Raw genomic sequence first — 13,269 nt, forward strand, 5'->3', positions numbered from 1 at the left:
CTTTACTCTTTCTCTTTAGGAGGACACAGAGTCCTCCCCACCTGTCCGATCCTTTACACAGGACAGAAAAAAACGCACAGGGGGGAGGTATCTGTGACCTCTTAAAGGGAACAAGCCATGTGAAATTAATACATGGCTAATTAAAATTCCGCCTGTCCTACCAGCACACAGGGGCACGAAATACCCCACATTGTGCCGCTGGTAAGGACGACAGGGAACCAACTTTTTGCTAGCTATCACCTCAGTAAAAAGAGTATGAGAGTTGCAGGCTTTTCTTCTGAAGAGCCATATATTTTAGTCCTGGGTTTACCTGAAGGTGCCCTTTTGGGCTAATATTAACCAGGTGGTTTCCTTACCAGTTTTTCTTTCCCATCTCCATCTTCCAAGGAGGAGAAAAAAACTCTGCACTGGATGCAGTAAGGTGTCTCCAAATTTAGCTTCTGCGTTCACGGCCATTCAGAAGATCATAGAACCTCTTAATATATGTGGTAGAGACCGAGGTCTCAAGGCTTCCAAACCTTCTTTATCAAGATCGATTATGGAAGCAATTAAAACTTCTTTTTTGCTTGGGTTAACACCACCCGAGTTCATCAGAGCCCATTCAACCAGGGTTGGATTGGCCTCCTGAGCTGAGCGTCCATCTTGCTGTTTGAGCAGATTAAGAAGCTAAAGCTTTGAAACGCGTAGGTATTTCCCTTTTTGTGTCTTGTCTCGTGCAGTTCTCTACCATTGTGTCTCTGTAAGTTTTTTCATCCATACATTTTGTATCTGGTGCCACCCTTATGGATTTTTACCAATTTTATTAAAAGCCAAGTTTTAATTTTCACCTGGACCATCTGTTTCTGGACTTTGGTTGCACCTTGCCTATACCGGGAGGTGTTTTGGTCATGCAGTAAGAGGCCCAGGACTATTTCATATTCCTTGCACTTTAAATAAATTGGGCTGTGGACTTTGTTTTTCCTTGCTTCATACTGATGTAAAATACTGTTGTCTGGAGTGGCCCACCATTCATACTGAAACATGCAGTTCACCACACTACTCACAAATGGAAAAAAAAATATTTCTTTTAAAATCTAATACCAAAGGCTGGTGGACTACATTTTTTTTTCTTCAAACTGCTCAGAAATACTATCTATACTATATATATGCTGAAAAGAAGATTTTGACATACATTTGGCTCATACAAAACTGTGGGGACGTTACTGGATATTTAGGTAGCAAAACCTATGCCCCCACATAACCAATAAATATTATGTGTGTAACTAGAGATTTCATTTAAAGTGATATTATTGGGTTAATAAGTGTATCCATCTTTAGCAGTGATTCCTGGGTTTCTCTGGGAGCTTCTGGCATCCTCTGCATTTGTTTTCATGATGTAGCTTCCTGCTATCTTAGCTCATTCAATGCAACATGGTAGTGGTAGGCTGACTCACACTACCTCCCACTGTCTCTCTAGCTATCTTGTCCACTACTAGCTCTTCCCAACTAACTCAGCCTACCCCATCATACTTACCTGTCTTCCTGTCCAGACTTACTTCTGTGGGGATATCTCCTCCTCTACTTTGATGTCTGCCGGTGCATGCACAATAGTCCCAGAATTGTAGCTGGCACTCCATCTCTACTGTGCATGCATGGCAGGCACCTCCAATCTGAAAATGTGCCAGCAGACATCAAAGAGGAGGAGGAGATATCCCCACAGAAGGAAGTCTGGACAGGAAGATAGGTAAAGTATGATGGGGTGAGGGTTGTAGTATTGGTGACATTCTATTTCTGGAACGTCACTGGATAATCAGAAAATGTGCCAGGGGCAGTCACATGACCGCCCCAGGGGCATGGATAAATATCCGCTCTTGCTACAGTAAGTAATTTAGAAAGTAGGTACGGGAAGGATGTTTAGATTAGTGTAGAAATGGTATTTTATCCGGGACAGCCCATTTAAGTAAAGATGTGTGTTTATGCTGTGGTGGATCAGGCATAAATATATATGAACTGTCTATTATACAACTTTATGGGGACATGTGCAGCCATTATAGTTACTGGCTAGTGTCCTGCAGATTTATTTTGATATTTTTGACCAACCTAATCATACAAATCAATGTGACTTTATTAACAATATGTAATAGTGAACAGTTTTCCCAACATAGCGTGATTACTATGGCAGGGATTCTTGTCTTTGTACTATCCTGGTAATGAAACATTGCAGTGTACAGTTCACTAAAAGCAATGACAGAATGAGATCATGATGATATGGCTTTTGTCCAAGAATTAAGGCATTTGGTTAGTTTTTCTTTTCTTCTATTGATCTAATGCTGGTATTCCTTAAGCAGTTGGTTGGCTATTACTAGTCTTTGGATCTCACTGGTGCCTTCATAGATTTCAGTAATTCGTGCATCTCTATAGTGACGTTCAGCAGGCATCTCTGTCACATACCCCATGCCACCAAGAATCTGAATGGCCTGGAAAGATCAGCAAATACAGAATCAGTGGAAAGTCCACAACACATGAAAACCCAAAAGCAGACAGTTATGTACATTTTATTTATTTATATAAATAATTAATAAAAATTGTAGTGATATGATTTAGAACTGGCAAGTGTGTCGGTAATGGCTTCTGACAGCTCTCAGTCATTCCTGAGCCCAAGTTGCAAGTTGGAAACTTTTGGGCTCCTTGTGCCATTACTAATAAGATGCATTCCTTTGACACATGCCTATATAAACTGAATGCTAGTTTCATTTATTGAGCCAATGACTGCTCCTCTAATGCTGGCTGCAGTAGAAAACACTAAAAATCCTCATCCTCAGTCTACCAAATATATCCTAATGACAGCCTATAAATGGAGTGTAAAATGATTTAGATTAGGTTTTTCTCAAGACAGATATCTGGTTCTAAAGAATAGTTTATCCTCATGGCCTCCAGTGGTCAGCGGAAGTATAACAGCTCTTACACATACCTGGTGTGATAACTTTGTAGCAGCCTCAGATGCTGCCAGTTTTGCCATTGCAGCTTCCTGATAAAAGAAAATATATGTTACAACAAGGAAGGGTATCCTGACATGTTGTACTTATTACAGGGTGGAGGACTTCTAACCTTGGTAAAAGGCTTTTTGTTATCCTTCAGCATTGCTGCTCTCCAGGTCAGAAGCCTTGCACTCTCCAGTGCTAGAGCCATGTCTGCCAGCTTAAACTGAGAGGTGGAGATAGATTTTTAAGAAAAATGGACAAAACAAACTGACAACAGTAAAGATGATAAACCAAGTATCTCTTAAGGTTTTATACCTGGATAGCTTGCAGTTTGGTAATTGGCGCACCAAATGCGATCCTCTTCTCTGCATAGTCCACAGCACAGTCCAGAGCGGCCTGAGCAATACCAAGAGCCTGAGATGCAATGCCAATCCTACCAGCATCTAAAGTTTGCTGAAAACAGAGAATACATGTCAAAAAGCTCTAATATATACAAGGTGATACACATTAGAATACAGAAGACTTCTTACCATAGCAATTTTAAAGCCCATTCCAGCCTGTCCTAGAAGATTCTCACGCGGTATACGGCAATCTTCAAAAATCAAGTTGGCAGTGGAAGAAGCCCGGATTCCCAACTTATCTTCTTTCTTTCCAAGAGAAAGGCCTGGAGTTGGCATCTCAACCAAAAAAGCACTAATACCCTGTAAAAGTAAAAACAGAAGTCTTAATGTATGTATATTATACAGTATTGTTAGATCCACTCTTATAAACAAGCATGAAAGTTATTAAAGGGTTATTCCCAACTCCAAAGAATATGTCATAAATGTCTGATACATGTGGTCACCTCTACTCTATGATAGGATGCAGCAGCCGAATCACCAGGTGGTATGGAAATGCCCATTAGCTGTGCGGCCCACATCTACTGAAGATGGATGGCATATCCTCAGAATGACCTGACCTGGGTAATAGCCCCTGTGTACCAAAAAGGTGCACGTGCAGGTTTCTTACAAGAGATGGCTATAACAATCAGGTTTTTTGATAGTTACATTGTAAGTGCTCTGTCTTTTTTAAGACTAAATTTGCAGTTTCAGAAATACATTGTAAGAATCTTGATGGTCTAAAAACGTATTAAAGGGAATTAAAGTCTGTACATGAGAAAAGACATCCCCACATAGAGGTAAGTATGATTTATATTCTTAAAGGGGCTATATAATTGGGAAAAGTCATTTTTAACTAAGCACATACTTGCATAGCCTTTAGAAAGTCTATTCTACACCTACCTTTTGTATGTAAATCGCCTCAGTGATTTTTGAATGAGCCCATTTTTATCCATACGCTAATTAGCCTCTTGGTACACCCGGAAGTCTCATTGTGCACCCTCTGTGCTATTCTTTCCTGTGTATGTGTACAGCACAGGCTGCTGCTGCTGCTGACTTCCTGTTTGCACACACAGATAGGAGAGAATAGTAGAGAGGAGTGCTGCTGGGAATGCTTCCTGTGCTGGCTGGAAGCTTATTAGCATATGAATAAAAACGGACTTATTCAAAAACCACTGAGGCAATCTATATACTAAAGGTAGGTGTGGAATAGACTTTCTAAAGCCTATGCAAGGATGTGATTAGATAAAAACGACTTTTCCCAATGATAGAGCCCCTTTAAAGAGGACCTTTCAACACCTCTACCAACTTCAGTTCTTTGCATCCTTTAAGAGGCACTGCTCCACTGATTCTGGCACGGCTGGGATTTTTATCTAGTCCCTAAAGGTCTCATGCAGTCATTACTATTAGCTTCTTTTTGCTCTGCTGTCAGATGGGCAGTCCTTATGTTCCTTCTCCAGCCCAGGACCACCCAGCTAACAGTAAGGAGTATAATTTTGCTGAAACTAACAGTAATGCTTGCTTGGGAATGGTCAGGACTAGAGAAAAAAATCCAACTATGCCAGAACAATGCAGCATAGTTAAATATGCTAAATAGTAAGCCAGACACGCCACCATATTTTAGGTGCCACAATTTTGTTGGAAACTAAGCAAATTATTAAGTGGTTTAAAGTTCCACTAGACTGTATAAAAGTGCTCGAGATTTACAAACAACATCAGACATCTTGGAAAAGCTGAATTCGTTTAAGAATGCCTTGTCTAACTTTAGACTGTCTAAAATCTAGACTGGTTTAGTTTATCTGCCCTAATGTCTGTAAAGCGATGCAGAATATGTTGGCATCATAAACAACATATTTTGCAGATTTTATGAGAAATTTCAACCTACCACCTCGTTAAAAAAATAAAATCAATCAAATCAAATCAAAGTGTAATATTGGTAGCAAGCAACAACTGAAATAGGAAAAGTTGTGAATGTGTCACTTACCTTGTGTTTCTTGGACTTATCTGTTGTAGCAAAGACGACAGCTGCAGAGGCTTCCCATGCATTTGTAATCCAGGATTTTGTTCCATTTAGAACCCACTCTTCCCCATCCAGCCTGGCAACTGTATTTGCTGCCCCTGCATCACTGCCATTGCCTAAAAATAATCACATTGGTCATTTCTCTGCAAAGCACAATTTACTACCAACTCACCACCAGTCACTAAAAAATGGAGGATGTTGACTATGTGCATACATTTCCATATTCAGTCATTTATGTTTATGCTTACGTTTCACTGTAATACATATAACAGGACTCTTTTTCAGAAGCAGTATGGCCTTTACTGTAGGTGGAAAATTCACAGTTAAAGGGGTTTTCCAGGCAAAAATCTAATTTTGCCAAAAAAAGTCTGTTGCTATTAATAATGCTATTTATAGCTTAATAATTGCAAACAAATACCTTTAGCAATGTTTTGGGTGATTTCTGGGTTTCTCTGTGAGCTCCTGGCATCTTCTGCATTTGTTTACCAGGGTAGCTTTCTGTTGGTTTCCTACAACTACCATGATGCCTTGAACTTCACTCAGAGCTGACTCACTCCCTCTACCTTTCTCACTAACACCACCTAGCTAATCCGCCCACTACTAGTCCCTCCTAACTAACTCAATCCTCACCCCATCATACTTACCGGTCTTCTGGGCATGATATTTTTGGCATGGAACGTCACTTGTTCTGCAATAGTAGTTGGCACTCCTGCTCTATTGTGCAGGTGGTTGACGTCAAGAAAAGGAGGTTCCAGCTGCCCAGAACAAGTGACGTCCTGTGCCCAGAAGATCCAGACAGGAAGACAGGTAAGGGGGGGAGGTAGATTAGATTAGAAAGATCATTTTATTCCAGACAACCCCTTTAACGTTGGAAATATTGAGGAAGGTTAAGTAATAATATCTGAAAGTTAGAGTAGATCTGAACTTCACCAGATAGGGAAAGTCCGTATAAAACTGACAGTACTTTTGTCAGTACTGTCAGTTTTATACGGACTGAATTGTACTAAATGTCAGTACTTTTAGGCCTGCCTCTAAACAAGTCAAAGATTACTTTCTTATTCTGCATTTCATCTCTATTTTCATGACAACCAGAATTTTATTATTATGCAAATAAAAAAAGGGCTTTAGGGTGTTTCTTCTCCTCCTGGGGCTTCACTCCCTGCTCTAACCAACCCTAACTACTGCCCAGCCCCGAACCCCACTCCTTGAGAGACATCTTCCACTTTGTCTGCAGTTAGAGGTAGTTATCTAGAGCGGAGAGCGAAGCCCTGGCAGGAGAAGACAAGCTCCTAAATCCTTTTTAATTATTTGCATATGAATAAACCAATGACATTCATGAAACTGGAGCTGCAATGCAGAAAAAGAAAGACATTTTATAAAGTGTACAAGAAGCCCCACAAGGTACTGTTACTAGTTTGATACTGAATTTCCAGGTGATAGACTCCCTTTCAAAGAGTCTATCTTTACAACTCCTATTAGCTGGCTTATTTTATACCAAAAAAACAAAACAAAATTTGGAGCATTTTTGGTGCAAAGTGGTGTAACTTAGGCCATGCCTCCTTCACACAGGCCATCCCTCTTAATTGTGAAAGTAGCTAAAACACTTGATAAATGTGGCACAAAACATGTTCTAAGCAAATTACACCACACAGCTTTTTCATGCAAGGAACTGTACGAAACAGCTTGAAAGCACCAGCCTCAGACGTGTGTGTACTGTGTGTTGTTTACAGGATAGTACATTGGAATAAATTACGGTATGTTGCACAGCAGTGATGTACAGTATTTATAGCCATACAAGTGGAAGCAATGAACTTCCATATGAGTTTTATGATAGTTATCAACATTTGACTTCTACTGAGCTCTTGCTGCCAATTTGTGAGTGGTAACATTTAGGGCTCATGCAGACAGCTGTACTATGGTTCAGCTTTGTAGGCAGCAATAGTAGGACTTCCATAGAGGTCTATGAGGGCGCTACTGAACGGACATACACTTCTGATTCCATACTGGGGTTACTTCTGTTGTATTTTGAATAAACACAGTATGCTCTCACATCTGCAGGAATAAGAAACTATTGGATGTTGATGTGGAGTTGAAAACCCCATTCTGATATAAATACTGTAAACTATTTCAGATTTTCAGTGCAGCATCTACAACTGATCTCTTATACCTCAACTTAACCCTCAAAGTTAATGCAAACAGCAGAGCTGATGGAACGTGTTATAATATCTTCTCTTTATGTATCTGGCAGAATGAGCCACTAATGAAACCCTAGGTACTGTATTATACATCTGTATGCAGTTATACCAACAGTTTGAGATGTCAAGTTTGTCTACATTGTATCAGTACACTGTAGTGGACCATCCTTTTAGAGGAGTAAAGCTTTACATGACCATAGTCAAGGAAAGAAAGCAATTCTCCAACAAAAAAAATATAAAATGTAACTTTTACTTGAAATGATTAAAAAGAGACATACAAAAAAGTGGATCCATATATAAAAACAGAAACAAGCTTACACATTTCGGGACGTAGATTTCATTCCCTTAGTCATTGCTCTAAGCTATGACTAAGGGAATTAAATCTACGTCCCGAAACGTTTTCCCTATCATTATGTCTTTTTGTAATATGGGATGGAAATCCATGCAAACACAGGGAGAACATACAAACTCCTTGCAGATGGTTTTTTGCCCTTGGTGAGATTTGTACATCAGGACTCCACCGCTACAAGGCTGCAGTGCTAACCACTGAGCCACCGTGTGGCCCCCCTGTGTAACCGTTTGTGACAGTTTTTTTTTTTTTTTTGACAAATCTGTTTTCTTTTTTAATATGGATTTTCAACTGGCGGATATTCGGTGCAGGTGTGAACCTGGCCTTATACATGGATCTGAGTTCTTTATATTCTCATTTTTATGCTCTCATGTTCTCTGTCTGGTTGGTCTTATTTTAAGAAAATCAGATATTAAAAATAAGACACTGAACATTAGTGAAAATCAACCCTTATTACTCTCCAAATTCACAAACCTGGTTCACTGAGTGCAAAGCAGCCGACCTTGTCCCCACTACAAAAAGGTGTAATCCATTTCTTTTTCTGTTCTTCAGTGGCATTTTTGAAGACTGGCCCTAAATAAAGTGACTACAAAAGGAGAAAAGAAAACTATTAGAACAGGTAATCAAGTTGTTAAATGGTTAACACAATGCCTTACAAAGAGGTATGATATTAAATGAGTCAAAATGATATTGTCACGTGTGTTTTGTCTATAGGATGAAAAGATGAAAATATATTTGTGTGCAGCTGTACTAACCTTGTCCCAAATTCAGGATCTTCAGAATTAGTATGAAAATGTATGTGTATAGGAATATATATATATTTATATATATATTTTATTAGTACGATCGTGAGTTGTCACTCTTGCCAATTGTATGACTACTTTTACTTGGGTACATTTCTACAGAAAAAAATGGCAGATGCACAACAAGGGAGAGTAAGTACACTGGTGCACCCTGCAATTAATGCATACCTGTATACTAAAGCCATCAATATGGTAAATGTATTTGTTCATCTGTCCCTAAATATAGCTGGACATGGGTGAGAAGTCATGGAATCCGATTCACTAGAACAAAGGTTCTATAATTATTGTAGCTAGTTATGATAAATGTAAAATCTTTCTGTTCTTACGTTGTTGACGCTCATGACGACTCCAGTGGATGCACAACCACGGCTGATTTCTTCCATTGCTATAGAATAGGCCAAGTAGTCAAGCCCTGCTCCACCTAGGTCTTCTGGGATGTCCACTGACAGTAGTCCCATCTGTCCCATCTTCTGGACCTAGAAACAGGAGTTAAATGAGACAGAATTAGTTAATTCCCGGTACAGCTGCTTCCAAGAGAATTAGATGACAAATAATATGGCTGCCATTACAATTCCCACAGTGGCTTCTATCACATTACTGAATTATGCGGACATAAACGAATGGCGTATGTATCACTGTATAATAAATATCTGAAGGAGTCTGAAAAAGCTGCGTGGTAATCTCCATGACAGCTTTAACAGTGGCTGCCCATACACATTCATTTAGAAAGATCCAGCTGTCATCCTAATGTGTGTATGGAACATTATGATACGTCACCGTAAGAGATGTCCAGTCATCTACGGAGATCAGGATTTATTGGGTGAGTGAGGAAGACAGCCATCAAGCATATAGTCCTTCAGATAACAAGCCTCCTGACTCCCAGCCAATGGAGATGCTTAGGGGGAAAGAAGGATCCAACATGTTGGACTTCAAATTGCTAGAAATCTTAAATGGCTTGTCAGGAGACCACTTACTTGGTCCCAGGGATGCGTTTGATGGACTCCCACGTAATGTGAACAGAGGCAGCGTTTGCCTCAAGGGATAACTCCACCCACTCCTAATTACTCATGAGATCAGGGGAGGAATGGGCGGAGTGCCCCAGGTAGCTGAACGCTGCCTGTGATCTCATGAACCAGGGGTTGAGGCATCGCTGAAACCCCCAGGTCCATCAAAAGTATCCCCCATTATTTCCCTCTCCTCATGGAAATAAACCTGTATTTTGGCCATGCTAGATGTCCGCATATGTGGGGTAGTTGTGAGCCAAACAACTGTTAGGTTGGATTTTAACTAGATATCTGATCAGTCAAAGTAATTTCACTATCTGGAAGGCCTTATTCGCGTTTTTTTTTTTGTGAGACAGAAACAGTCTGTGAAAAACACGGACACGTCCAATATTTGACAACAACACGGCCCCCATTGAAATCACTGGACTGGGCAATTATATCCTAAATTAAATGGCAAATGACGGGCATTTTACAATTGCAATTGATGGTGATTATTTAGGTCAGGCCTTTTTTTTTTTTTTTTTTTTTTTTTTTTTTTTTTAATAAACCATGCCCCAGTGTGTGTAGTGCAACCTCGCGAGATTTGTCTGATTCATTCAGAGTAAACACAATCAAAACCCATGTGCAGATGTGAACCGGGCTTAATAACCGACATGAACAAAATTATGTCGGTTATCCTTGTTGATATTTGGTTTCGATGATTTTGCAGTTAATTGCCCATCCCTCAGGGTGCTGATGAGTTGAAGACAATGGTGAAGCAGGAGCTGTACCATATATCCCGTCTCTCCCCCATGTGATGTGATGATGTCACTTACATCACATCTGCAGCTCCTTGAAGAATCCGGATTAGAGACCGCAGGAGAGCAAGGGAAGGGGAGTATTAGAGGTTTTTTAAATGTTTGTTTAGTAGGAGATGGACATAATGTTCTGGAAGGGAAATTAAACAGGTGCGAACTAGTGGGGGACATGAAACTGTGGAGGGACATTATACTGTGGGGGCAGATGGACAATAATTATAATGTGAGGACACAGCATGTTAGGGTGACTTTGGGGGCATTATATTGTGTGAGGGCACAAAAATAAATGAATGGGTGGAGTGGAAGTGCCATGGCAAGCAGGGCACATTCTATCCCTTATTCTGTCCTTTGAAACTTGGGAGTCATCCTAATGTATGAGGGCCACTAAGGGGGAATTCTAATTTGTGCAGGTCAGGTATTTCCACTTATGAAACGTCTTCATTTTATTGTATAGTAATGGAAGCCTATGGGTGGTGGGTGTCACTGTACAGGTTAAGTGGAGGTTATAAACACGAGTATATATTATATTATAGAGTTATTAGTTTTCAGAAGTTAACAGAATTGGGTATAGAAATCCCGGACTTGTAGTTTGTATGTACAACGGCACTTATATTATCCACCAGCGGGACCGTGTCACAAACTGCACAGAGGTCCGTGTGTACAGTAAAGGACGATCAGTGGGTGAAAGGGCAGGAGCGGGGAGGGTCAGCACTGGCACACCTGTTCTCTTGGGTACCGGTGCTCTCGGTCCAACTGGGCAGCTATGGGCTGCAGCTCTCTCTCGGCGAACTCTCTGCATGTGTCCCGCAGCATGCGGTGAGTGTCCGGTAACTCAACCGTCTGATACACCGTGTGCAAGCCCCGGGGAGCTGTGGAGACAACACACAGAGGTCAGCTGCTGGCCAGAGGTCACAGCACGGTCACTAGCCATGATCTCAGCTCACCTATGCGCAGCGGCCTCCATGACCGGCACAAGACGGTAATTCCCCGTAACATGTCTGTCCCGCTGTCCTTTCACCCCCTGAAGAGCCGCCGCTGGACTCGTAACCAGACCCCGCCCCTCAGTCACTCACGTCTTTGAGTCTCCTCCCTGACGTAGCGTAAAGCCGTCACGTGACCCTTGTAAACACTAGGTCAGGTGACTGCAGTCCTAGGCGGATTACTGGCTCCTCCCCCACAGCCAGCCCCATAATAAACACACAAGGCCTTGTTATTAGTTTTACTCCAAAGTACTTTATTATTTCTTACAGAAAATACAGGTAGCTGTGAGTGGTGGGAAGTGACCAGTACAGAGTGACGGTGTTACCACATATCATATACACTTAGTAATGCTTCACCTTAAAGGCACAGTAACCTCAAATAATATGTGCTAGCACTTGTACAAGTGGAAGTGGCTAAAACAATTGAGCATTGAATGCACAGCCTATAGGCCATTGTACTTCTACAGACCAAGACAGAATTCTGTGGCCTTTAGCTTAGCGTATCTGCCCACCAGTGTATAGTTCAGCCACAAGCCTGTAAAAGTACATGGCGCCCCCCATCAATGATACAAAATGAAAAACTTTAGGCCACTACGTATTCTAGCACCACTTCCAGAGTCATCCTTATCAATGTCATACTTGACCTTGGTGAAGTCAGCTAGGTCACAGAGCGACCCATTGCATCTGCCACATCTCAAGACAGACAGCAAGGTGTAGATTAAATAGGCCATGTAACAAACTATTTTTTACATGACAATGAAAAATACAGAAAAAGTGTTTAAGAAATAAACATTAAAAAAAGAAATCAGTTCCAAAATCAGAAACAAAGTTTGGAGACAGACATTAAACCTACTTGTTTACAGCATATGGATATAATCCAGTAGATCCCAGAATAAGCAGCATAGCCGCCCCCTCCCCCTAGGCTGGAGAGACACAACTAGTTTTTGGTGCAGATTTTGCTGAAGTTTCCTCAACCAAAGCCTTAAGTAGCAACCAAAGGAATGGGAAGTGTATATATCGCTCCCTTCTGCTAAATATACTCCTGGAACCACAGCAAAATGTGAACACACAGACAAAAAAAACCAAAACAATAGGTGAATTTATTAAAACTGGCGTCAGTCTTAATTAATGTGCATCTTGTGCCAGTGAAGTAATTAAGAGACACTTGCCTTGTAATAACTCATAGGCAGCAGGGAGGTGCCGGTGTACCATATATGAGACGTACATCAGTCAGGGACTGGCATACATTTCTGAAATAACCTAACTTTGTCCCCTCCTTCACCAGTTTTCTACCGCTGAGGAAATTGCAAATTTCCCCTATTTTGTCTCCAACATCAGGCTAAGGCCACATGTAAACAAAAAACAAAAAAACAAACATAAAACATAAACTAAAGACTATTGCAGTTTAAAAAAAAACAACTCCATGTACATCTTCACCTCCCCCCCCTTCCTCACAATGTGTGGATGAGATTAAAATTTTATTTACTTTGCTGGAACTGCAAGACGCATTTTTTCCCAATGTGTTTCTGCAACATATGACCTTTGCCTAAAATGCACTTCCTGAGAGTAAAATATTAAGATTAGCAGGAGCTAGGTCCTGGCACCAAAATGGTAGTCTGCACTAGGTATGAACTGGTATAGATTTCCATTCTAACTCGCACCAGAAAACTGGTGAGTTTTATTAATTCGGCCAGGCCAGGGCATCCCCAACCTCAATCCCCACATTCACAGAATGTGGCAGGCGAGGTGCAAATGGTGGCTTAAGGCGCACATTTGGCGTAAGA

The 13,269-nt window shown here is 40.9% G+C and overlaps 1 protein-coding gene across 1 annotated transcript; it reads right to left on the minus strand.

Annotated features, from left to right (window-relative positions):
• Window positions 1-2,086: 2,086 nt before the first annotated feature.
• Window positions 2,087-11,578, minus strand: ACADS (acyl-CoA dehydrogenase short chain). Its single transcript, XM_075276133.1, has 10 exons — window positions 11,450-11,578; window positions 11,226-11,374; window positions 9,031-9,180; window positions 8,376-8,487; window positions 5,322-5,473; window positions 3,491-3,661; window positions 3,276-3,413; window positions 3,088-3,183; window positions 2,951-3,007; window positions 2,087-2,456 (listed from the first exon to the last, which is right to left on the minus strand). Exons 1-10 carry the CDS (start codon window positions 11,499-11,501, stop codon window positions 2,304-2,306), a joined length of 1,230 nt encoding a protein of 409 aa, XP_075132234.1. The 5' UTR covers window positions 11,502-11,578; the 3' UTR covers window positions 2,087-2,303.
• Window positions 11,579-13,269: the final 1,691 nt, after the last annotated feature.

Source organism: Leptodactylus fuscus, chromosome 1, assembly GCF_031893055.1.
Source record: "Leptodactylus fuscus isolate aLepFus1 chromosome 1, aLepFus1.hap2, whole genome shotgun sequence".
Taxonomy (NCBI): Eukaryota; Metazoa; Chordata; class Amphibia; order Anura; family Leptodactylidae; genus Leptodactylus; species Leptodactylus fuscus.

Excerpts from the sequence above, each read along its gene's own strand:
- ACADS (XM_075276133.1), bottom strand. The coding sequence starts at position 11,501 with ATGTTACGGGGAATTACCGTCTTGTGCCGGTCATGGAGGCCGCTGCGC. Across the intron at positions 9,181-11,225 it reads ACCGGTACCCAAGAGAACAG|GTCCAGAAGATGGGACAGAT; the intron begins GTGTGCCAGTGC and ends TCCTGTTTCTAG. Across the intron at positions 3,662-5,321 it reads ATAAGTCCAAGAAACACAAG|GGTATTAGTGCTTTTTTGGT; the intron begins GTAAGTGACACA and ends TTACTTTTACAG.